The 26,336-nt window shown below is 41.0% G+C and overlaps 1 protein-coding gene across 3 annotated transcripts in view; it reads right to left on the bottom strand.

Annotated features, from left to right (window-relative positions):
* Positions 1-750: 750 nt before the first annotated feature.
* Positions 751-26,336, bottom strand: part of POLQ (DNA polymerase theta) — a gene marked incomplete at its 5' end in the record, with an annotated part of 114,114 nt that continues 88,528 nt past the window's right edge. For all 3 annotated transcript variants that reach the window (XM_081086877.1, XM_081086878.1, XM_081086879.1), the window contains 4 exons: positions 751-12,894; positions 13,352-13,467; positions 19,384-19,537; positions 21,533-21,657. In XM_081086877.1, coding sequence (XP_080943003.1) covers positions 12,781-12,894; positions 13,352-13,467; positions 19,384-19,537; positions 21,533-21,657 — 509 coding nt within the window. In that variant the 3' untranslated portion in view covers positions 751-12,780. The remainder of the gene's footprint in view (positions 12,895-13,351; positions 13,468-19,383; positions 19,538-21,532; positions 21,658-26,336) is intronic.

Raw genomic sequence — 26,336 nt, 5'->3', positions numbered from 1 at the left:
TTTTACATAGACATACATATGTCTGTTTCCTAAATTCTCAAGTAATCCCTTTGTCTATTTCTGTGTCCTTATCAAACTGTTAATTATATCTTTACAATATGTCCTAATATGTGATAGCTATCTTTTATCTTTTTCAAGTTTGATAGGTATTGATTTTTTTCTCTCTAGGTGCATTTTAGGATATTATTGATCTTTTTAAAAATCCCTGTTGAAACTTTGATTGAAATTATAGTAAATTTATAGGTTAATAATGATTTTTTTTTTCCTGGCATCACTTCCTTTAGGATATCTTAATCCTTTTTTCACAACCATTTTCCTTTATGTTGATAATTTTGCCTTCACAAAGTTTTTCAAGTTGCATGTCTAGAATATTTCAAATGTCATCAGCATCAATATTTCCACAGACAGCTATTTCTTCTAAAACTCTATGTTCGATTTGAATTTCACTTATAGAGGCACCATTTTCCACTTCTCTGATGTACTTGCATCTTATTTAGCCAGTTTTTTTTCTTTTGCTTACCCATTTTTTGTAAATGCCACAGATTTGACACTGGGAGACATGAGTCAATACTGCTGCATGCTCTATTGCCTGTGTGCAAAGTGAATGAGGAGTGTGCGGTGACTAATCATGGATAGACTTTGAAAGAAGTGAGGTAACTGGTAATTGATCATGATGCATGTACTAGTTTTCTACTAATGCAAACAAATTACTACAAGCTTACTGGCTTACGGTAATAACTGAGATGGTCGCTAACATGGCGACATAGGTCATTCCTAACGTCACCCCCTGTCACAAGAAGAACTAACAGACTGCTCATGCACAGGACACCACTGAAAAGAATCCTAGCAGACAGGGGTGCGGCTGCAGGGTAAGAGGGGCAGCTACCCGCTAACCGCTCGGCGGCTCCCCCAGCCGGCACCGCCCCACACTGAGAGGTCTCTCCGAGCCTGCGGTTCCTCCAGGAGGGCGAGAGCGCCCAGGGTGGACGTTGAGCATGCGGGTCCCTTCTTGGGAGAACCACCATGGTCTTGCATCACTACAATCTGTGGGATCTGCACATGGGGACCTGCCAGGCTTGTCCACTGGGAATCAGATTGTAACAGAAGGGGGTTGGGGCTCGGAACAACCAGAGCTCAGCTCTTGGCAGACCAGGTCCTACCTACAAAGCCCAAGGAGCAGTCTCAACCAGAGGCTTTGCTAATCTGCACAGCCAAGAGAGTGGTGTAGTTTGACCAGGGAACTTAGTGGGGTACAGGTCTGCCTCACTCGGGACCTCAAATAAAGAGCCTTTCTGCCCCTGGAGACTGGTTTCCCCCCCACACACACAAAGACACACTTTCCCCCAAACAGTCTGGGCAGGGAAGCTGAGTCATCCCACTGCTCAGTGTATATCCAGGCCCCACCCAGCCAGAAAGGCTGGCCGGAACACCTGGACACTGTAGCCTAGCAACACTGGAGCAGGCAGACCTCATGGTCTGCAGAGCAAAGGCAGTGGCACAGTTCTGCCAGGTGACTTGGGGCACAGGTCAGCTTGAATCAGGACCACAAAGAACCTTCCAGGCCTTGGGGCTGGTTGCCCCACTATGCTCAGGCAGGGGAACTGACTCATAGCCCTAACCCACTGATGAGTATGGCTCCTGGTTCTGCCCTACCTGCCCTACCAAAAGGCCTTAGGGGAACACCTGGGATGCTGCTTGGAGCCAGCTCTGTTGCTCCACCTGGGAGCTAACGCATAGCCTGCCCACTGCTAAGCATGGCTCCCCGCCCTGCCTGACAGGAAGTCTGGCCTTAATACCTGGAAAGCTATGTAGCCCAGGAACTAGGGGTGCAGTTCTGTTTGAGTCAACACCCCAAACACAGAGTCCTGGCAGCCATGGAGCCAGCTCTGTCACTCCACCTGGGCAGGGGAGCTAATGCATAGCTTCACCCACTGCTGAGGGTGCTTCCAACCCCACCCACCCTGGAAGCCTGGCCTGAGCACCTAGGCCAGCGATGGTGAACCTTTTGAGCTCGGCGTGTCAGCATTTTGAAAAACCCTAACTTAACTCTGGTGCCGTGTCACAAATAGAAATTTTTTGATATTTGCAACCATAGTAAAACAAAGACTTATATTTTTGATATTTATTTTATATATTTAAATGCCATTTAACAAAGAAAAATCAACCAAAAAAATGAATTCGCGTGTCACCTCTGACACGCGTGTCATAGGTTCGCCATCACTGACCTAGGCGATGGTTTGGCGCAGCAGCATTTAAGCAGAGAGCCCAGCCAGCACCTCTGCCCATCTAGCACATAAATTGACAACTCTGTCTAGCCAGAGAGTTTGGTGCACAGATATGCTTAATTAGCTCCTCAAACAAGAGACGTGTCGGCCATGGCAACTGTCCTGCAAGCCCACCAGGGAAAACTAATCCATAACCCTGTCCACTGCTGAATACCACCTCCAACCCTGCTAACCAGGAAACCTAGCCAGAGCTCCTGGGAATCTCACCCTGCAGCCCTGATTACAGCAGCACTTGAGTGAAGAGCCTGACTGGTGGCTCTGCATTTGCAACGCTAACAGTGGCCCAGTCGGTCCTGGTCCATGCAGGTTTGCCTGATTTGATTCCCAAACAAGAGCTTTCCCAGCCTTGGGGCCTGTTTGGGGCACTATTCAGGCAGGTAAACTAATTCCTAGCCCCCTGCTATAATAGCCTTCACACACTCCAAACAGCCCACCCCAACCAGGGACCTAACCAGAGCACATGAAAAACTGCACAGCACATCCTACAACCCTACAGTGGCACTTGAAAAGACAACTAGCCTGGGGCTATCTCCATCTTCAAAGTAAAACTGGTGGCCTCATCTGGCCAGAAAATTTAGTGCACCGTCTAGCCTGATTTGGGTCCTCAAAGGATGAGCAGTGCAGATCTTACGGCTTGTCTGCTGCCCCCAGAACAGGGAAGCTAATTCATAACCATGCCTACTGCTGAGTACAGTTCCCAGACCCAATCGTCCAGAGGACCCAGGCAACCACGGAACCCATTCTATGGCCTTGCTGGAGCAGGGAACCAAGCCAGACGTTCTATCCAACTTTTCTCAGCCAGCAGCACCCCTCTCCAATGTCAGTGGCCTTTCCCCAAAATAGACCCTGATAGCAAACCCCACAAGCCCAATGACATTACCAGCTGACTCGTCCAGAACACCAAGCCAAGCAGACAGGTAAAGAACTATCTGTACCAAAGTAAACATGTAAAGTCAGAAAAGGGGATTGCTTACTCAAATGCAGAGAAATCAACATACAAAATCAAGGATCACAAAAAAATCAGGTAATTAGAACACTACCAAAGGAAACTAATAAAGCTCCAATAACTGATCCTAAAGAAATGAAGAACACATAAAGAATTCAAAATAACCCTCTTTAAGAAGTTTAAACTACAAGAACACACAGACAACTGAACAAAATAAGGAAAACAATGTATGAACAAAATGAGTTTAACAAAGAAATAGAAACATTAAAAAACCCCACAGAACTACAAACAGAAATCCTAGAGCTTACAAATACAATGACTGTACTGAAGAATTCAACAGGGAGCTCCAACAACAGAGTCAACCACGCAAAAGAAAAAATCAGTTACCTGGAAGACAGGGCATTTGAAATTATCTAGTTAGAGGAGCAAAAAAAAAAAAAAAAAGTGTGAAGAAAGCCTATGGGACTTAAGGGATACAATAAAAAACAACAACAAAACCCCCCACAATGTAAACATTGTGGGAATCCCAAGAGAAGAGAAAGGGACAGAAAGTATATATTTAAAGCAATAGGAGTGAAACCTTTCCAAACCTGGAAAGAGACAGAACATCCACATCCAAAGAACCCCAGATAGGTTAACCTGAAATGGGCTACATTGAGACACATTATAATTAAATGGTCATAAGTCAATGATGAAGAAAGATTTTGAAAGTAGCAAGAGATATACAAGTTACATACAAAGAAGCCCCCATGAGACTATGGACAGATTTCTCAATGGAAATTTTTCAGATCAGGAAAAAAATGGGATGATATATTCAAAATATTGTGTATGTGGGGAGGGGGGAACTTGTCAACCAAGAATTCTACAACTGGTAAAGCTGTTCTTCAGAAATAAAAAAGAGATAAAGATTTTCCTGAACAAACAAAAGCTTGAGGGAGTTCATCACCACCAGACCTACCTTACAAAAGATGCTAATTGGGAGTTCTTTGAGTGGAAGCAAAAGGATGCCAATTAATGTCATAAAAATATAAGAAGGTAGCATAAAAGTCAATAGAAATGGCAAATATATATATTCTAATATAGTAATGGAGGTAATCCACTTACAACTCGTTTAAAAATTAATATAATAAATGTAGAAACCATAACTACAATAATTTGTTAATGGATGTACAATATAAAAAATACATAAGCTGTAACATCAATAACCTAAAATGTGAGGGGAAGGAGCAGTAAAAGTGTAAAGTTTAGGAATGTTACAGCTGTTCAGTTGTTATCAGTTTAAAATAGAGTATGATCATTTTGAGATATTTTATGTAAGTTTCATGATAACCATAAGGGGAAAACCTGTAAGTAATTACACAAACCATGATAAAGAAGTCAAAGCATACTACACTCAGAATATATCAAAATCCAAAAAATACAGCAGGATACGAACTAAGGAACAGGGAATCCACAAAACAACCAGAAAACAATTAACAATGACAATAACAATCTCTTACCTATCAAAAATTACTTTAATGTAAATGGTTTTAATTCTTTCATCAAAAACATAGAATGGCTGAAATGGATTAAAAAACAAGATCTAATTATATGCTGCCTACAAGATACTCACTTTAGCCTTAAAGACACAGGCATAGGCTGAGAGTAAAAATATTTCAAGAAAATTGTAACCAATTTAGAAGGGGTAGCTATACTTATATCAGGCAAAATATACTTTAAAGTAAAAATGGTAAGAAGAGACAAAGAATGATAAAAAAGAAAAATCTCAGTCCATCAAGAGGATATAACAATTGTAAATATTTATATACCCAACAGTGAAGCATCTATATCTATAAAACAAAAACTAACAGAATGGAAAGGAGAAATAAATACAAACAAAATAATAGTTGGAGACTTTAATACCCCACTCTCAACAATGGATAGATTATTCAGGCACAGAATCAATACGGAAACAACAGATTTGGATAATGCTATAGACCAAAGGACCCGACATATAGAGAACATTCTATCCAACAGCAGAATACACATTCTTCTAAAGCACAGAGGAACATTTTCTAGAACAGACCATAGGTTAGGCCACAAACAAGCCTTAGCAAATTCAAAAAGACTGAAATCGTATTAAGTATCTTCTCTAACCATAAACTAGAAATCAATAACAGGAGAAAAACTGGAAAATTCCCAAATACATGGAAATTTAACCACACTTTCTTGAACAGCCAATGGATCAAAGAAAAAATTAAAGAAGTAAAAGAGTACTTTGAGACAAACAAAAATAAAAACACTACATACCAAAACGTATAGGATACCATGAAAGCAGTGCTAGGAGAAAAGTTCATAGCAATAAATACCCACATTAAGAATCTAGAAAGATCTCAAATCATCAACTTAATTCCATAGCTCAAGAAAATGGGAAAATAACCCTAAAGTCAGCAAAACAAAGAAAATAACAAAAAATTAGAGAAGAAATGCGATAGAGAACAGGAAAACAATATAAAAATAAGCAAAACTAAGAATTGTTCTTTTAAAAGACAAACAAAATTGAAAAATCTTTAGCTACACTAACCAATGAAAAATAGAGTACCCAAATCAACAACATTGTAAATGAAAAGAAGGAACATTACAACTGATACGACAGAAACACAAAGGATCGTAAGAGGCTACTATGTACTATCAAGGGAACAACTAACTATACTCTAACATACTATACTCTCCAAACTAGTAGAAATGAAAAAAATTACTAGAAACATACAACTTACCAAGACTAAATCAAGAAGAAGTAGAAAATTTGAACAGAGCAATTACTAGTAAGGAGATTGAGGCAGTAATCAAAATCCTCCCTAAAAACAAAGGCCCAGGACCAGATGGTTTCACTGATGAATTTTACCAAACATTTACAGAAGAACTAACACTAGTCATTTCAAACTCTTCCGAAAAAACCCAAGAGGAGGGCATACTCCCAAGCTCATTTTATGAGGCCAGCACTACACTGATACCAAAGCCAGAAAGGACACTACAAGAAAAAACAACAATTATAGGCCAATATCCTGATGAATATAGGTGTAAAAAACATCAATAAAATACAAGCAAATCAAATTCAGCTGCACATTAAAAGGGTCATTCACCACAATCAAGTGGAATTTGTCCCTGGAAAGCAAGAATGGCTTAACATACGTAAATCAATAAATGTGATACATCACATTAACAGACTGAAAGATAAAAGGTCACGACTGGTTGGTGTGGCTCAGTGGTTGAGTGCTGACCTATGAACCAGGACGTCACAGTTCGATTTCTGATCAGGATCAGGGCACATGTCTGGGTTTTGGCCTTGATCTCCAGTAGGGGGTGTGCTGGAGGCAGCCAATCCATGATTCTCTCATCATTGATGTTTTAATCTCTCTCTCCCTCTACCTTCTTCTCTGAAATCAATAAAAATATTTTTTAAAGAAAGATAAAAAATCGTATCATCTGAACAGACACAGAAAAAGCATTTGACAAAATTCAACATCTGTTAATGATAAAAATTCTCAACAAATTAGGTATAGAAAGAACGTATCACAACATAATCCATACCACATATTGTAAGTCCACAGCTAACATCACAATCAAAGGTGAAAGGTTGAAAGCTTTTCCTCTAAACTCAGGAACAAGAAAAGGTGCCCACTCTCACCACTCCTATTCAGCATAGTATTAGGAGTCCTAGCCAGAGCAATCAAGTAAGAAAATGAAATAAAAAGCATCCAAGTTGGAAAGGAATAAGTAAAACTGTACCTATTTGCAGATGACATTATTTTATATATAGGAAATCCTAAAGTCCACCAAAAAATTGTTAGAACTAATTCACAAATTCGGTGAAGTTGCAGGATACAAAATTAACAAACAAGAATCAGTAGTATTTCTATAGACCAACAATAAATTATCTGATAAAGAAAATGCTCCCTTATATTGTACAATAGCATAAAAAACAACAACAACTTGGGAATAAATTTAAGCAAGGAGGGGAAAGATCTCTACACTGAAAACTACAAAACACTTATGAAAGAAATAAAAGAAAACACACACACATAAATGGAAAGGCATCCTGTGTTCATGGATTTGAAGAATTAATACTGTTAAAATGTCCATACTACCTAGAGTCACCTATAGAGTCAATGCAATCCTATCCAGTTTTTTTTTCAGAAGTAGAAAAAAACAATCCTATAATTTATATGGAACTACAAAAGACCCCAAATAGCCAAAGCAATCCTAAGAAGAACAAAGCAGGAGGCATTACATTTTCTGACTTCAAGCTATCTTATAAAGCTATCGTAGTCAAAATAGCATGATACTGACAGAAGAACAGATGTACAGACCAATGAAACAGAATCAAGAGCCCAGAAATAAACTCATACATAGTCAATTAATATTTGACAAGGGAGCCAAGACTATTCAATGGAGAAGAGATAGTCTTTTCAATAAATGGTGCTGGGAAACTTGGATATTCACATGCAACAGAATAAAACTAGACCCCTTTCTTATGCTAGTCATAAAACTTAATCCAAAATAGATTAAAGACTTAAAAATCAGACCTGAATTGTAACACTCTTAGAAGAAAACAGGGAAAAAGCTCCTTGACATTGGTCTTGGTAATGATATTTTAGATATGACATCTAAAACACAAGCAGCAAAATAAAAAATAAATAAGTGGGAATATATCACACTGAAAAGCTTCTGCACAGCAAAATAAACAATCAACATAATGAAAAGATAACCTATGAAATGGGAAAGAAATTTTTGCAAACCTTATATCTGACAAGGGGTTAATATCCAAAATATAAAAAGAACTCATATATCTCAATAGCATAGCTCCCAAAACAAATTTTAAAAATGGGATCTGGATAGACATGTTTCCAAAGCTATACAACTGGCCAACAGGTACATGAAAAGGTACTCTCCATCACTAATCATTATGAAAGTGCAAATCAAAATCACAATGAGATATCACCTCACATCTGTTAGAATGGGTATTGTCGAAAAGACAAAAAAAAAATAGCAAGTGTGGTGAGGATGTGGAGAAAAACGAATCCTTGTGAACTATTGGTGGGGATGTAAATTAGTGCAGTCACTATAGTAAACATATGGAGATTCCTCAAAAAATTGAAAATTGAACTACCAAATGATGCAGCATTTCCACTTCTGGGTAAATATCTGAAAGGAAAACACTTATCCAAGAGATGGCTGCATTCCCACGTTCACAGCAGCCTTATTGACAATAGCTCAGACATGTTAACGTCACAGGTGTCTGTCAGTGGGTAAAAATGCATAAAGAAATTTTGGAACATATATACAATAGAATATTTACAACCATAAAGATGGAGGAAATCCTGCCACTTGCTACAACATGGATGTGCATTATCTTGCAACATGGATGGGCATTATGTTAAATGAAATAAGTCAGAGAAAGACAAATACTATATAGTCTAATCTTAAAAAAACAACAACAAAAAAAACCTCACCCTGGCTGGTGTGCTCAATGGCGCACTGAAGGGTCTCCAGTTCGATTCCCTGTCAAAGGCACCTACCTGGATTGCAGTTTGCTCCCCAACAGGGGAGCATGCAAGAGGCAACCAGTCGATGTGTCTCTCTCACATTAATGTTTCTCTCTCCTCTCTCTCTCTCTCTCTCTCTCTCTCTTTCCCCCCCCCTCCCCTTTGACTCTGCCTCCCTCCTTCCCTTCCACTCTCTCTGATAAAACAAAGGGAAAATATATCCTCACGTGAGGATTAAAAACAACAAAAATAGCCGAAACCAGTTTGGCTCAGTGGATAGAGCATCGGCCTGCGGACTGAAAGGTCCCGGGTTAGATTCCGGTCAAGGGCATGTACCTTGGTTGCGGGCACATCCCCAGTGGGAGATGTGCAAGAGGCAGCTGATTGATGTTTCTCTCTCATCGATGTTTCTAACTCTCTATCTCTCTCTCTTCCTCTCTGTGAAAAATCAATAAAATATATTTTAAAAAAACAACAACAACAACAAAAATAGATCAGATTTGTGGTTCCGAGGCAGGGGTGAGGAATGGAGTATGGGGGAATTGAAAGAAGGTGGTCAAAAGTACAAACTTCCTGCTATAAGATAAATAAGTACTAAGGATGTAATGTACATGATCACACTAATAAACATACTGGATTGTATATTCAAAGGTTGCTAAGACAGCAAGTCCTAAAACTTCTCATTACAAGGAAAAAAGTTTTTCTTTTTTTTTTCATATCTATATGAGATGATGAATGTTAACTAAACTTATTGTGGTAATTATTTCACAATATATGTGAATCAAGCCATGCTGTACACAAATTTATCCAGTGTTGTATGTCATTTATATCTCATTAAAACCTGAAAACAACATAAATGATCTTAACACTCTGGAGGTCAGCAATCCGATATGCTTATTAGGCTAAAATCAAGATGTGGACAGGGCTCTGCCCTTCTGGAGGACCTGGGAGTGTCCCCATTTCATTCCACTGCCTTTTCCAGGTTCTAGAGGCTGCCTGGATTCCTTGACTCATGGCCCCTTCTTACATGTTTAAAGTCATCAGTGCAGCATCTTCAAATCTTAATCTGACTCTGTTTCTGTAGTCACTTCTCCTCCTCTGACTCTGACCATCTGCCTTCTCTTATAAGGCCCCTTGTGTGTGCTTTCCTATATAATAAAAGGGTAATGTGCAAATTGACCCTAACAGCAGAACAACCGGTCGCTATGACGTGCACTGACCACCATGGGGCAGATGATGCTCAACGCAGGAGCTGCCCCCTGGTGGTCAGTGCGCTCCCACAGGGGGAGCTCAGCTCAGACACAAGCTGGGCTGATGGCTGTGAGTACAGCGGCGGTTCCCGCCTCCTCGGCAGCGCTAAGGATGTCTGACTGCCAGCTTAGTCGGATCCCCCAGAGAGCAGGCCTAAGCCAGCAGGTGGACATTCCCTGAGGGGTCCCAGACTGTGAGAGGGTGCAGGCTGGGCTGAGGGAACCCCTCCGCCCCCAAGTGCACGAATTTTCATGCACCGGTCCTCTAGGTTTTAAATATTTAAAAATATTTTTATTTATTTCAGAGAGGAAGGGAGAGAAATAGAAACATCAATGATGAGAGAGAATCACTGATCAGTTGCCTCCTGCACGCCCCCAACTAGGGATTGAGCCCATAACCCAGGCATGTGCCCTGACCAGGAATTGAACTGTGACCTCCTGGTTCATAGGTTGACGCTCAACCACTGAGCCATGCTGGCTGGGCAAGGCTCCTTGTGTTTGCATTGGAACCACCCAGGTAATCTCCCCATCTCAAGATCTCTCTACTATATCACATCAGCAATGTCATTATACATATCAATATGTAATATACCATGTTCACAGGTCTTAGGAATTAGAATGTGGACATCTATTATTTACACAGTGATTTGTGTCTCAAAGAGCTCCCAATGAAGTTTGAACTTTTTGCAATTACTCAGTTACTATACCTTGGTAACTAAAATTTGAAATGTGTTGTGGGGGCACTAGTGTTATTTAAATAAACCGTGATTACTGGAATTTGTGTATAACTGAATGATGCAAAGCAAGGGCTACTTGTTTTAAGTCCAGCTAGTAGGTCAAAAGGATGAGAAGATGCATGTGATTGCCCTAGCTGGTTTGGCTCAATGGATAGAGTGTTGGCCCATGGACTGAAAGGTCCTAGGTTCAATACCAGTCACGTACTTCTGTTGCAGGCTTGATCCTTAGCCCAGGTCAGGATGCATGCAGGAGGTAAACAATTGACATATCTCTCTCACATCGATGTTTCTCTCTCTGTGTCTCTCCCCTTCCCTTCCATTCTCTCTAAAAAAAATCAATGGAAAAATATCCTCAGGTAAGTGAGGATTAACCAAAAAATAAAGAAGATGCATGTGACTACACATGCAGGACCACGCAGGACCATGACTGTAGAACATGAGGTGGAAGTGACCTATATGTTTGCACTCATATTTGAAGAACACTCATAAGTAAAAAGATTGACCTTTCTCTTGGGCTGGATCTCAAGGTCACCAGAATACTGACAGCACTATAGCTTGTCTCTCTGAAAAACATGGTACAGGTGAATATGGAAACCTTAAGAAATAATGACAGAACCTCCCTCTTCCCTCTTCCATCTTCTGCCCGATCCCCCTCCTCCAAAAAATACATGTCTGAGGCTCTTGTGCACTAATATCCAATTACTGACAGTGTATCACGCTTTGTTTATAAAGCAACTGTCTTTTTAAAAATTTCTGATTAATAAACATAAAAGAGCTCTTTTGAGTCAAACCGGTTTGGCTCAGTGGATAGAGAGTCGGCCTGCGGACTGAAAGGTCCTGGGTTCGATTCCGGTCAAGGGCATGTACTTTGGTTGCGGGCACATCCCCAGTAGGAGGTGTGCAGGAGGCAGCTGGTCGATGTTTCTCTCTCATCGATGTTTCTGGCTCTCTATCCCTCTCCCTTCCTCTCTGTAAAAAATCAATAAAGTATATTAAAAAAAAGAGCTCTTTTGATAACTGATTGAGGACATAATTAACATTTCCTATGTTTATAGAGTTGAGTAAACTACAGAATAAGTAATAAATATGTAAATATGTAAACTACAGAATAATAACTAAATATGGGACACTGGTTTCTGATACTCTTAGACCAAACACAATTTAAAACTGAATTACTGTTAGGAAGTTTCTCATAAATACATTTTATTTTAACATTAAATGGTCAGTTATACATCTCTGACTGGGATTATTACAGTACAATCTTACAGGGTGGGGATTCTAACAATGCCACAAACACAGACACACACTAAGAGCTGACAAGAGGGTTTTTCCTGCTCTGGCTGTATTATGTTAACCTGCAATACAGACATCTGCTCGTACAGGACAGGATATCTCTTCAAGAGGTAGAGCTTATTTTATACCTAAGTGCTGCAAACACATTCCCTGCATGAACTGAGGAGAAAAAAGGAAGAAAAAAAATAGCATTTTATGAAAATCCAATTCCTTGACTCCATCCATATCAAGTCTTACCACTTTATAAAATTCGTTATTAGCCAATGCTATTTAAAAATACTACTTGATTAGTCTTAAATTGATATTGGAGAAAGGTCACACAGAAGGCCTAACCCTGGTGGCATATGTGAAATCAGATCCTGATGTGCCTGTGGCTCCTGTTGGGAGTCTGTATCACAATTGTCTGAGGCAGCGGCTCCATCTTTCTCATGCTCCATCCAGACAGGTGAGGACCCAAAGTGCTAAGTGCATATTTCAAGCTTGTGTGCCGAACCTGTTTAGAGCCTCAGTAAATGATAAGAGGCAATTTCACAGATACTCTTTGAGAGTGAATAGAGTCATTGAACTACAGAGAATAAACTCTCATACACATTTTGAAACTCCCATATAAAATGACTATCCTGAGTCCATCAGGACTTGAGAGTTTCTGTTTTCATGAAGTAGGTGAAAGGGTAATCTCTGTTCTTTCCAGGTACTGGTACCTGCACAGGCTTCCCTCTCAGGAGGCCTTAACCAGCTGTATGTTCACATATCAAAGTCCTTCAGCTCTCCCCAGCTGGCACCTATTTTCACTTTCACTTTCAGTTTCACAGAAAGTTTTAAGGCATTTTCCATTTCATTCTTGACAATCTGAGCAACCTAGGGGTGGGGGTGGGGGGACAAAAAAGAGGTTAACAAACTCTCTGCCTAATCAAAGAATGTTTCCCAGCCTACCCACCGAGATAACAGGCCAGACTGGAGCTCTTCACCTGGTGCTTGGAAGTGACTTCGGAAGAGCCAGGCATCCCAAGTCTGCACTGACCAGCAGGAGCTCTGCCAGCTTCAGCTGGAATGCTTGGAGCTTTGAAACCCTCAGGACAAGACTCCAGATTCCCATCCCACTTCTCCCAGACAAAAACATCCCTGCGCCAGGAATTTCTTTAACAATAGTATGACACTGTGCACTCTTAGTTCTTTGTAAACCCGTAAGGACCCAACATTGATGTAGCCATCGTAGGGCTGGGGAAGAGTTCCAGAAACCTCATGCATCTTAGCCTGACCCATCCAGCGCCTGAACGTTCAATAGAATGGAAAATGGAAAACACTGTAAAAATACCTGAACCACATCCTCTTCTGCCACTTCATACAAGAGTTCATCATGGAGTTGAAGGATGAAGAAGCCTCCTCTGATTGGGCGGAACATCCCTTGCAGTTTTCTCTTTGGTAACAATCCTACCCCATGGGAAAAAGTAGCAAACTGTCATTTTGCCATAGGATAATAATTTTATTTATATTTTTAGAGATCTTGAGAAACTTTGGAAAATTTTAATTACGAGATTAAAACACATAAGATTTAGAACTATCAGGGAACTAATTACTTGCTGGCTGCTACCTAGCTCAACTATCAGGTAAACTAAATCCCATCCCCTTCCTCCCAGAAAGGAGGGGTCTAACAAAGAAGCCAGTAAATGAAGTTTGAAGAAATCTGTTCAAAACTCTGGTTTAATTTATTTCTCAGATACATCTTCTCCTTCCATGGAGGCCCCACTACAGCTTCTCTGAGTAAAAACACCAGAGCAGTATGGGGCTTGATTCCTGCTCCAGCAAAGTGATCTGGTGTTGTCATTAGGCAGTGTTTTCTAAGAAGGACACTTGCTGCTATTTTTTTGTGGCCAGAAGTATCACTATAGTAGAACTGGTGCCTCCCCAATTGGACCCCATACTCTAGACAAGTAATCCTAAACCTCGGGTCCAAATGTGGACTTCAGAGTATGTGTGAACTCCTTGGCATTGGATGTAAGAGTCTATGTCTACATTTTTCTGGGGAGATGATCTATAAAACCCATGACTCCAAAAATGGTTATAAATCACTTATACTAGACTTAGCTACTATTTCCTAACCAGCTGGGCCTGGTGCTATAGATTATGCCTCTCTGATCACTAAAATAAGGTTCAAAATTAATACCTTTAAAGCAACTGCCTTTGTTTGCCCTCATGTTTGCAGTCCTTCCTTTCTGCCATACAACTTCCTACTTACCCTTCAGGACAGCACAAGTAGCTCGCCATCTCCTTCAATACCCAGTGCTTCCCTCAGAGTTCATGAGCTGTCACTGTCTGCAGCCCACATTTCCCCACAGGTGGCTCTCAAAGGTAAGAGAACAAATGCAGATGAGGCCATGGCAGGCTGCCTCACACCAGGCTGCAGAGGCTGCACATCTGTTTGCCAGTTTGGCTGACATCTGATGCGCCCCACTGGGCCCCACTTATCTCACAGCATTAGCTGTCCGGATGCTCTAGCTTTTCTGCTTTCTCATCACCATGCCCTTGTCCTCTTCATTTCCCTTGGGTACTTGGCTTCTGACCCAGAATGCATGATCTTCCTGTTCCCTGTGTGGTCTGTTTCCTCAGGTTCGGCTCCCTTTGATCCCCCTGACCTGCTACTACTTTTCACCCAGCACGATACCATGAAGTCATCCTCAGTTACATATCTACTTTGCCTCCCACTCATTCTAAAGGCTGTTAATGTCTACATCAGGGGTCCTCAAACTTTTTAAACAGGGGGCCAGTTCAATGTCCCTCAGACCGTTGGAGGGCCGGACTATAGTTTAAAAAAAAACTATGAACAAATTCCTATGCACACTGCACATATCTTATTTTGAAGTAAAAAAACAAAACGGGAACAAATACAATATTTGTATTTGCATGTGGCCCGCGGGCCATAGTTTGAGGACCCCTGGTCCACATCCTCACTTTGACACTGCATCACTCTGCTGTGGAGAGTTGTGCAAATATTTCAGTCAGGGCCCTATCTTCCCATCCTGTCCTTAAATTTTAACATAGGTTGATAACTTTGATTTCTAAACCCTTCAAAGCACATACTACAGTGTTATTACCCAAATACTTACCTCTCTCTCTCTCTTCCTCTCTCTCTCTCTCTCTCTCTCTCTCTCTCTCTCTCTCTACCTTCCTCTCTCTCTCTCTCTCTCTCTCTCTCTCTCTCTGTATGTACGTTTGCCAACATACATACTCCCACACATAAAATGTTGAATGATCAGCCTTACATATTCTGGGGGGCATTGAAGACAATTAAACTAAAAAATCCTAATTTGATGGGCAAATAGGTTTTTTTATATCTATATATTTTTATATATAAGTGAACATATTTTTATATAACTGGCTGTATTATTCTCTACAATATATATGTCTCTTCTAAAAATAGCAAATTCCGCCAAAACCGGTTTGGCTCAATGGATAGAGCGTCGGCCTGTGGACTGAAAGGTCTCAGGTTCGATTCCGGTCAAGGGCATGTACCTGGGTTGCGGGCACTTCCCCAGTGGGGGATGTGCAGGAGACGGCTTATTGATGTTTCTCTCTCATTGATGTTTCTGGCTCTCTATCTCTCTCCCTTCCTCTCTGTAAAAAATCAATAAAATATATTTAAAAAAAAATAAAAATAAATAAAAAAAATAAAAATAAAAATAGCAAATTCCATCATCAAGAGCTGATATATACCTTTTCTGCCCTATCTCAAGCAGTTTATTCTTCCCCTTTATGCCTGAAACCTTCTTAACTTCTTTCCAGGAAAATTTAAACATGGCTGCAGTCATAGTTTGATAATCTCAGTGACCGTGAAATGGTATTTAAAGCAGAAGGATGGACATGAGACAAAGAGAGAAGGGAAAGTTCTATGTACTTGTTAAAACAAGAAATAATCTATCCAAGCAATAAGGAGAGAACTTAGAGAAAATATTTTGAGAACAACAGTAAGAAAAGATGACAATATTGGCAAATAAATATATGTGATAAGGAGGTGAGCTTAGTGTATATTCCCAGACTTTAGAGAACAAGGAAGGTCATGAGCAGGCAAAATCAACATGCTCTTCTGTTGTGCTCTGAGGATCACAGTGGGTCACCGAGACCCTTTCAAAGCATCTGCAAAGTCAAAGTATTTTCTTAACAACATGCAGAGGTTATTTTCCTTTATTTTTTTTTTCAGTGCTTACCACTTAATATGGAAATGACTAAATATACATTTTTAGGAGGGAAACCAAGATGGCAGCATAGGTAAACACCGGAAATTGCTGCCTGGCACAACCACTTCAAAAATACAACTAAAAGACAAAATGGACATCATCCAGAACCACAGGAAGGCTGGCTGAGTGGAAATTCTACAACTAGAAGGAAAGAGAAAAGCACACTGAGACTCACAGGAGATGCGGAAGTAAAGAGCAGAGGTACAGAGGCGCACGTGGAAAGGGCTGGCAACTGAGGACACAGTTGTCTTTTTCAATCCGGAGGGAGTCTCAAGCTCCCAACTGCTCTGAACTCCAGTTCCAGGAGAGTCTCTGGGGACCCAGACTCATACGGGGAGAAACTGGACTGTCTGGCATCGGTCGGAACTCGAAGCCGGCTTTCTCTCAGAAGTGCTTGCAGCGATTACAGGAAAACTAAGACGTGGGACCTCTTAGGGTAGGACTGAGGATCTGCCATAGCTGTTTGCTCCGCCCTGTTGATTCCCTGAGAACCCGCCCCACCCAAGCTGTGTGCAGAGGCTTTAGCATATGAAAGGCCTGGCCCTATGCAATCTGAAAATTACCTAACAAACTGCAGCTGGGTCAGAGAGACCCAGAACTTCCAAAAGAAGGCCCAAGGCCCCAGAGCAGCTTGCATTGCTTCACAGCTGGGCCTCATCTGGGCACCTCCAAATCCCAAAAAAGAAGAGGAATCTGCAGATCTCTCCATAACTCCTGCTGGGTAGCCTCAGGCAGAGGCTAAATTAGCACCTCCTTAGAGATCCAAGAGCCAGTGTACCCAGTGGTCAGAGTGGGACCATCCAAATTACAACTCCTCGGATCCATAAGGGACACACTCAGGGAGCAGACTTAGTGAGCACCAAAGCCCCACTGAAGCAAGTCTTGCCTCATAAGGGTGTCTCCAGCACAGAAGTCCTCCCACTGCAGACACAGCTGATTCTCATAGCCAATTGGCCTGGAGGTCAATTCCTCCCAGTGATACCTACAACAATCAAGGCTTAACTACAACAAGACTGTGCACAAAGCCCACAAAAGGGTGCACCAAGAGTGTCCACCTCAGGTAATTGGGGAGACTAAGCCACTGGGCCCTACAGGACACCTAGCACAGAAAGCCACTCTACCAACACAGGGAAGCAGCCAAAATGGGAAGACAAAGAAACAGGTCACAAATGACAGAAATGGAGGAAAGCAAACTACTGGATATAGAGTTCAAAACCAAACTTATAAGGTGTTTCAAGAATTTTCTAGAAACTGCCAATAAATTTAGTGAGACCCTCGATAAATCTAGTGAGATCCTCGAGGATATGAACAAGAACCAACTAGAAATTAAGCATACACTGACTGAAATAAAGACTATTATACAGAGATCCAACAGCAGACTAGAGGATCGCAAGAATCAAGTCAAAGATTTGAAATACGAAGAAGCAAAAATCACCCAACCAGAAAAACAAAAACAAAAAAAAGAATCCAAAAATATGAAGATAGTGTAAGGAGCCTCTGGGACAACTTCAAGCATACCAACATCTGAATTATAGGGATACCAGAAGAAGAGAGAGAGCAAGATATTGAAAACCTATTTGAAGAAATAATGACAGAAAACTTCCCGTACCTGGTGAAGGAGATAGACTTATAAGTCCAGGAAGAGCAGAGAACCCCAAACAAAAGGAATCCAAAGAGGACCACACCAAGACACATCATAATTAAAATGCCAAGAGCAAAAGACAAAGAGAGAATCTTAAAAGCAGCAAGAGAAAGAAACTCAGTTACCTACAAGGGAGTGCCCATATGACTGTCAGGTGATTTCTCAACAGAAACTTTGCAGGCCAGAAGGGAGTGGCAAGAAATATTCAAAGTGATGAATACCAAGAACCTACAACCAAGATTACTTTATCCAGAAAAGCTATCATTCAGAATTGAAGGTCAGATAAAGAGCTTCACAGATAAGAAAAAGCTAAAGGAGTTCATCACCACCAAACCAGCATTATATGAAATGCTGAAAGGTATCCTTTAAGAAGAGGAAGAAGAAGAAAAAGGTAAAGATACAAATTATGAACAACAAATACATATCTATCAACAAGTGAATCTAAAAATCAAGTGAATAAATAATCTGATGAACAGAATAAACTGGTGAATATAATAGAATCAGGGGCATAGAAAGAGAGTGGACTGACTATTCTCGGGGTGGGGGACAGTGTGTGGGGGGTGCGGGAAGAGACTGGACCAAAATCGTATACCTATGGATGAGGATAGTGGTGGGGGGTAAGGGCAGAGGGTGGGGTGGGAACCAGGTGGAGGGGAGCTATGGTGGGGGGAAAAAGAGGAACATCTGTAATAATCTGAATAAAGATTTAATTAAAAAAATAAAATAAAAAAGAAATCGAAAATATTTACAAATAAATAAGTAAATAAATAAATAAATAAATAAATACACATTTTTATCCAAAGTCTCAGTAGTTTGGTTTTACACCAAGTAAATTCACCAACAGGAAACTTGGATGTAGTTCACTACCTTGATCTCTTTTTTTCCCCCCTCATAATTTTTTTTAAAATATATTTTATTGATTTTTTACAGAGAGGAAGAGAGAGAGAGATAGAGTTAGAAACATCGATGAGGGAGAAACATCGATCAGCTGCCTCCTGCACATCTCCCACTGGGGATGTGCCCACAACCCAGGTACATGCCCTTGACCGGAATCGAACCTGGGACCTTTCAGTCCGCAGGCCGACGCTCTATCCACTGAGCCAAACCGGTTTCGGCCTCATAATGTTTTTTTATTATTCATTGAGCATTAAGTAGTACTAGATTATGAAATAATCAACATATACAATATCATATATAGCATTATCTTTTAAAGAAACTTGAAAATGCAATTTAGTAGATATAATCCACATAAACAAAAGGTCTTTGGATTCTTAATAATTCTAAGAGTGTAAAGACAAATTGAGACCAAAATGTTGGAGAACTGCTGAGAAATAATATATAAAATACATCTTTTCATTCCTGATGCAATAAATCTCTATAATAAATCTATATATTTCTATATATCTATATAAATCTATATATTTCTCTATAATAAATCTCTATGCTATAGCAGGGCCTCACTTATGAACAAACCTGTTCTGTCACCTTGGAGCATAACCTCCCGATGACCATGGGATTTGAAGATTGACTGGAAGGTCTCTAATTGCTTCTGAATGTTGACTGTGGCTATTTTCACAATATCAGCCGCTGAACCTTGGACTGTTGTGTTGATAGCCTGACGCTCAGCCTATAAAAAACAATAACAGGCTCTCGTCAGACACACAACATGGTTTCATACCTGCTTTTAGCACCCAGATCAGTGCTAAACCAGGCTGGAAATCTGGGCGAAGAAATCACCAATTAAGCAGCATCTAAGAACAATAACTGGAATGATCAGGGCTCCAGCCTTTGGGCTGTCATCCTCATGATAAACAGAAGGTCAGACTGCTTCTGTTTAGAAATAATCAACAGTCAGGAACCAAAAACTGTACCACACTTAGAATATACTTAGTAGCTCAAATTTATTTTATTTTATAAATATATATCATTAATGTTACAGTGTTACAGCTGTTCTAAATTTCACTCTAAAGAACCTATATTTCAAAATAACTCATATTAATCCTAAATAGACATAAGTAGAATGTCATTCTTTGTGATGTGAGTTGGAACGTTCCAAGTACATCCCCCATATCCGGGGCCTCATGGTTGTATGTAGTTTGCTCCTGGCAGGTCTGCAGCCCTTGGGTATGAGACAGAGCTTTTTATGGGCTGCTAGGATAATCCTTAGGTGTTAGTGCAAATGCAGATCTTAGCTCCCTAGGTGTTAAGTTAGAACTCCCTTAAATGATTGCTGCCATGAGCTTCTTGGCAGGCAGCCATAGCTGCTAAAAGTGATCATCCTAGGGCAGTAGGGATGAGGTCTGGGTTAATATCCAAAGTATAACCTATCCATGAATATAGTTCCTGTTGTCCCAAAAGTTCTCAGTAAATGGAAAGAGTCTCCTTGCAGGAAGGATCTATGTAACTTGAGAGGTGTTCTCCATTTCCCTGTCTCCTGGGTACACTTAACTACTAGCGCATTAAATACCTGCTAAAGAGACAGACTTTTAAAAAAATTTAACTTTCCTTTTGCCAAATGTTGATGAATCCACCGTAAACTCAATCAGTTGTCACTGTTTAAAGAGTGACTGAATTTCAGCGTCCTAGTGACCCCCTCCCCTGGTTGAAACTTCAGGTGGTGTGCTGTGCTATTGTTACTACTTGCTGCTTTTCTCTGTGAAGTTACACAGACCCGCCCATTGCCATGTAATTTAAAGTGTTTCTCACGCTAAAAGGATGGCCTTGACTTGTTTAGGCCAATGAACTGTGAGTAATACTGACGTGCAGCGCAAGTAAGAAGGTTTGAAAACTATCCAACATTGTCACTGAAAGGCCTGTCCCAGAGAGGGATTCTTCCTTTATTCTGGATTCCAGAGTGAAGAACATATGGAGCAGAACCACAGTCAACCCAGAGCCAAACTATAATGTGAATTTAAAATAAAACTGCTTATTATATAATCCACTGAAATTTTGGGGTTGTATTCACTGACATATGCAAGGAAAACTATGACTAAAATATATACTTCACTCTCATGGTATTGTACTTCCTTGATTCTCTTCCAAAATAAGAAAAGTTAGCAATCTTAGGTTTGTGTCTTACAATCCAAGTCCTTTTATGACCAGGGCTTTTCATAGGCATAAAAAAATACAGGTTTCTGATTATGGGAGATCAGGTTATTAGAACCAAACATCTGACTGATAACAACTGGAAAAGCTGAAATTACTTTTTTTTTTTTTTTGCAGATAATAACTGTGTAGATAGAATATCTAAAAGTATCTCTAGATAAGTTATTAGAATATGTAATATTTGCAAGGTTTCTAAACAAAAGAACAACAATAAAAACAATTATATGTCTTTGTGTGAGCAGCCACACGTTGTCTTTGTTGAAAAGTATATGTCAATCAGAGGGAAGGTGAGGGTGGGTAAGTGGGGAGAGATTAACCAAAGAATTTATATCCATATATGCACAACCCATGAACACAGACAATAGTGTGGTGAAGGCCTGGGGGCGGGGGGTATGGAGGTAGTCATTGAGGGGTAGAAGGGGGACATCGGTAATACTTCCAACAATAAAGATAAATTAAAAACAAAAGCATATGTCACTGAAATTTTAAGTTAAAAATCCAGAGAATTTCAACATACGTGAGCTTTATGATAAGGGTTGTTGTCTTTGATTCCTGGTAAATATCTACGCCTCCCCAAAATGGTCTGAACAAACCCATCTCTTTTACAATTCTTCACTGTCTCTTTCATGAAATGATTAATCCCTACAAAGAAACAAAAAGAAATGAGTACAACTAAAGTCATTATTAATTTCATTCAATAGTATAAGCCAGTCAATGAAGGGAAAATACCACATGATCTAACTCATTTATGGATAATTAAGACCATTATAAACTGATGAGCAAAAATAGATACAGAGGCAGAGCAACATCGAACAGACTGTCAAACTACAGAGGGAAGGCCGGGGAGGGTTGGGGGCGGGGGGAGGGGGTGGTAAGAGAACAACCGAAGGACTTGTATGCATGCATATAAGCATAACCAATGGACATAAGACACTGGGGGGTATGGGAGGCTAGGGGAATGTCAAGGGGAGAAAAAAAAAGGAGACATATATAATACTCTTTGTAATACTTTAAGCAATAAAACAATTAAAAAAATAGTTTCAATATAAAGAAATATATCAAAAGTATAGAGACTATGCTAATCTAACTTTATTCATATATGCAATCTCTGCTTTCTCATAGCTCTGCTCATCCTGAGTAATAAACACTAATGCCTCCCAATTGAAATTCCTCGCTTGAGGATTTCTGTTGTGTGGCTGACACAGGAGAAACATTTGAGGAACGTGAGTGATAGGAAGAAGAGAAAACCCTGCCCTGCCAAGTACGGCTGTTGGTGATATGTGACCACTAGCATGGAAGTTCAGAAAGCAATCAGGCTCAGCCTTTTCTCCTTAGGAATTACTGTGATTTTCTTGAGTGAAGAGCAAATAAAAGGATGAGATTTAAGAAAGCTCTACAATTTCTCTTACCTGACTTTGTAGGAGGCCTTCTAATATTTAGAGATTGAAAGAACTACTTAAAAAAACACACAATGAAAACAAACAAACAAAAAACAATGAGCCGGGCTGGGCATGGCTCAGTGGCTGAGCATCAACCTATGAACCAGGAGGTCACAGTTAGATTCAGGTCTGGGCATATGCCTGGGTTGCTGCTGGATCCCCAGGGTGGGGTGTGCAAGAGGCAGCCGATCAATGATTCTCTCTCATCATTGATGTTTCTATTTCTCTCTCCCTCTCCCTTCTTCTCTGAAATCAATAAAAATATATTTAAAAATAAATAAATAAAAACAATAGTGAATTCTAAGATATAATCTGCATACAGTAAACAGCACCCATTTCAGGTGAATGATCTATAATAATAAAAGCATAATATGCTAACTAGACCGGACAGCTGAACAACCTTCCGATGTCATTCTGGACATCCGTCTGGACAAAGCCGCAGCAGCGGGGGCCGAGGCAGAGGCAGTTGGGGCAATTAGGCAGGCAGGTGAGTGGTTAGGGGCAAACAGGCAGGCAGGTGAGCGGTTAGGACAGCCGTGGGCAAACTACGGCCCGCGGGTGGATCCGGCCCGTTTGAAATGAATAAAACTAAAAAAAAAAAAAAAAGGCCGTACCCTTTTATGTAATGATGTTTACTTTGAATTTATATTAGTTCACACAAACACTCCATCCATGCTTTTGTTCCGGCCCTCCGGTTCAGTTTAAGAACCCATTGTGGCCCTCGAGTCAAAAAGTTTGCCCACCCCTGGGTTAGGAGCATCAGGCAGGCAGGCGAGTGGTTAGGGGTGATCAGGAAGGCAGGCAGGTGAGCAGTTAGGAGCCAGCAGTTCCAGATTGCGAGAGGGATGTCTGACTGCCGGTTTAGGCCTGATCCCACGTGCACTCGGGAGTGGGGGGGGTCCCTCAGCCCAGATTGTGAGAGAGCGCAGGCCAGACTGAGGGGCCCCACCGGTGCACAATCGGGGCCGAGGAGGGACGTGGGAGGTTGGCCAGCCGGGGAGGGACCACAGGAGGGCTCCAGGGTGTGTCTGACATGTCTCGATCAGTCCTGATCAGCCAGACCCCAGTAGCAAGCTAACCTACTGGTCAGAGCGTCTGCCTCCTGGTGGTCAGTGCAGGTCATAGCGACTGGTCAACTGATCGACTGTCTTCCCCCTGGTAGTCAGTACACATTAATGCAAGCAGTTGAGCAGCCTTAGCATATCATTAGCATATCACGCTTTGATGGGTTGAATGGCTGACCGGACAACCAGACACTTAGCATAATAGGCTTTTATTATATAGGATATTATAGTTTTTATGTTCTTGAAAATCATAAAAGATTGAATTATACTGTATGTTCTCATTTGTGTCTGCCTTCTTTTGCTAAGTAGTATTACATCACAGAGATATACCAAAATCTGTTTATTTATAGTCATGTTGATAGGCATTTGGACTGTTCCCAATCTTGGGCTGTTATGAATAAAACTACTATAACGTTCATGTTCAAGTCCACATGCTGACCTGACAAGCTCAGGGAAGGCCTGCATGGCAGTCTTGCAAACTCAGAGACCTAAAGTAACCACAAAGGATGGTCTGAAAGTAACTTTAACTAAAAGCAGTTATGGTGGGTAGTTACGTCCTAGGCTGGTATCTTCACTGACAAGGTCAAACTTTACCTTAAATGAGCCCATCTGTCTTTTTGCATCTATGATAACAAATCCTGGAAATGTCTGGATAACTTGTAACTTCCCTTTTTCCAGACCCCTTGGGGCACAACCTAATGTGTCTGGGCACCAGGGCAGATACCAGAAATTCCTTCACTGTATTGTTATCAGGTTAATTATTGACTGTTAAGTATCCTGCACCCACCTAAGTATGTACCTATCATTTTACTTTCTATCCAATCCCAGAGGTCCCCCCCACCCTGCCTTTGTTTTCTCCTGCCTCTCTAATCACCAGTGGGTTTCATGTAACCCACCTACATCACCTCCTTTGATTGCAATGTATGAAAATAGATGAAAAACCGCCACTCTCTGGAGCATTATCCTAATCCATTGAGATACTGCTTCCTGACAATTGTTGACAGTTTGGCTCAAATAAACTCACAAAAATTCTTTACCGGTTTGAATGTTTTTACATTAACAAGTCTTTGGACATATGTTTTCATTTTTCTTGGGCAAATGCTCAATAGTGCAATTGCAGGATCAAATGGCTTAGTCTATGTTTAACTTTGTATGAAAGAGCCATACTAATTTCCAAAGTGGTTATACCATTTCACAACTCTAACAGCAATGTTAAAGAGATATTAATGTTTCTAATTTTCGACATTTTTCTTGTGTTTTTTTAAAAATATGTTTTTATTGATTTCAGAGAGGAAGGGAGAGGGAGAGATAGAAATATCAATAATAAGAGAGAATCATTGATTGGCTGCCTCCTGCACGCACACCCACTGGGGAGAGAGCCTGCAACTGGGGCAGGTGCTCTCAACCAGAATTGAACCCGGGACCCTTCAGTCCCCAGACCTATGCTCAATTCACTGAGCCAAACCAGTCAGGGCTCTTGTTGTTTTTGTAATAGCATCTCTTTGTGGTTTTAATTTTCTTTTCCCTGATGACTAACAAATGATAACATTTGATGTGGTCATTCACCTATCTTCTTTTGTGAAGTGTCTGTTCAAATCTTTGACCTTTATTTTATTGGATTATTTGCCTTCTTAGCATCTATCTATATATAAAAGCCCAGCGACTGTTATGGCAGAACAATCAGAATGACCAGACCGACCAGTGGCTATGACGTGCTCTGTGGGAGCCAACCAGCCTGATCCAGGCAGCGATTGGCTCCCCCAACCCCCGGGCCGGCCTGGCCCCTGATCGGTCCTCAACACCCCAATCGGGGACGGGGCTGGCTGCCAACTGCCCATGGCACCTCCCCCTGGGCGGCCTCCACCCCGATCAGCCCCCAACACCCCTATATCACTACCTGGCTCCCTGGTGCATGTACATTTAGTGCAAGCACAAGAAAATAATTATCAGTCCCTTCTGACCCTGACCAGAGTCTCCAGAGGGCTCTGCTAATACTGCAGCCAAGGTGTGGAATTCTCCCTGCACGGCCTGCAGCCCCAGGAGACCTTCCACGTTAGCCGAAAAGGTTACCTAAGCATTAACGGGATGGCGGCCCTTTGCTGAGGAATGTAGAGAGGCTGGGTGGGGATTTTGTGAAATTGCAGTGCCTTGCAGATTAGGTGAGCTTTCAATCTCTCTTTAAATGGGGCAGTGAAGAAGACCTGCAGGCTGCCAGGAGCAACAGCAAAGGGTAGGCACATTAAAAAACAGAAAACCTTTTAAACAAACAGACATGATGATCATATTGGGAAACTGAGAGTAGAACCCCAGGAAGAATGCAAAAATCATTAAAGGGCCATCATCCATCTTGATATACGTTTGAAAACAACACATAAACAACTTCATCTCATGGCACATGAAATGCAAAATAGTTCCTTTGTGGTTTTTCTTTTGGCCATCCTTAAAGTATAATTAGATCCAGCTGGAGGAAAGCTATAGCTTCCAGCATTAGACCCCCCAGCTGGCCCTGCCCCCGATCGGCCCCCATTAGGTTGGGGCAGGCGGACCCCACCCATGCACAAATTCGTGCACTGGGCCTCTAGTTGTGTTATAAGAGTTCTTAAATATTCTGGATGTAAATCCTTTGTCAGATAATAGGAGCTGTAAAGATTTTCTCTGAGTCTGTGGTTTGCCTTTACATTTCCTTACTGGTGTCTTTATGAGTATTTATCTTTTCTTAAAAAATATTTTTATTGATTTCAGAGAGTAAGGGAGAGGGAGAGAGATAGAAACATCAATGATGAGAGAGAATAATAGATTGGCTGCCTCCTGCACACCC

The sequence above is a fragment of the Myotis nattereri genome (assembly GCF_964212035.1).
Source record: "Myotis nattereri genome assembly, chromosome: 3".
Lineage (NCBI taxonomy): Eukaryota > Metazoa > Chordata > Mammalia > Chiroptera > Vespertilionidae > Myotis > Myotis nattereri.
Note: the sequence above shows the minus strand (reverse complement) of the source record. Positions and strands in the feature narration are given on the sequence as shown.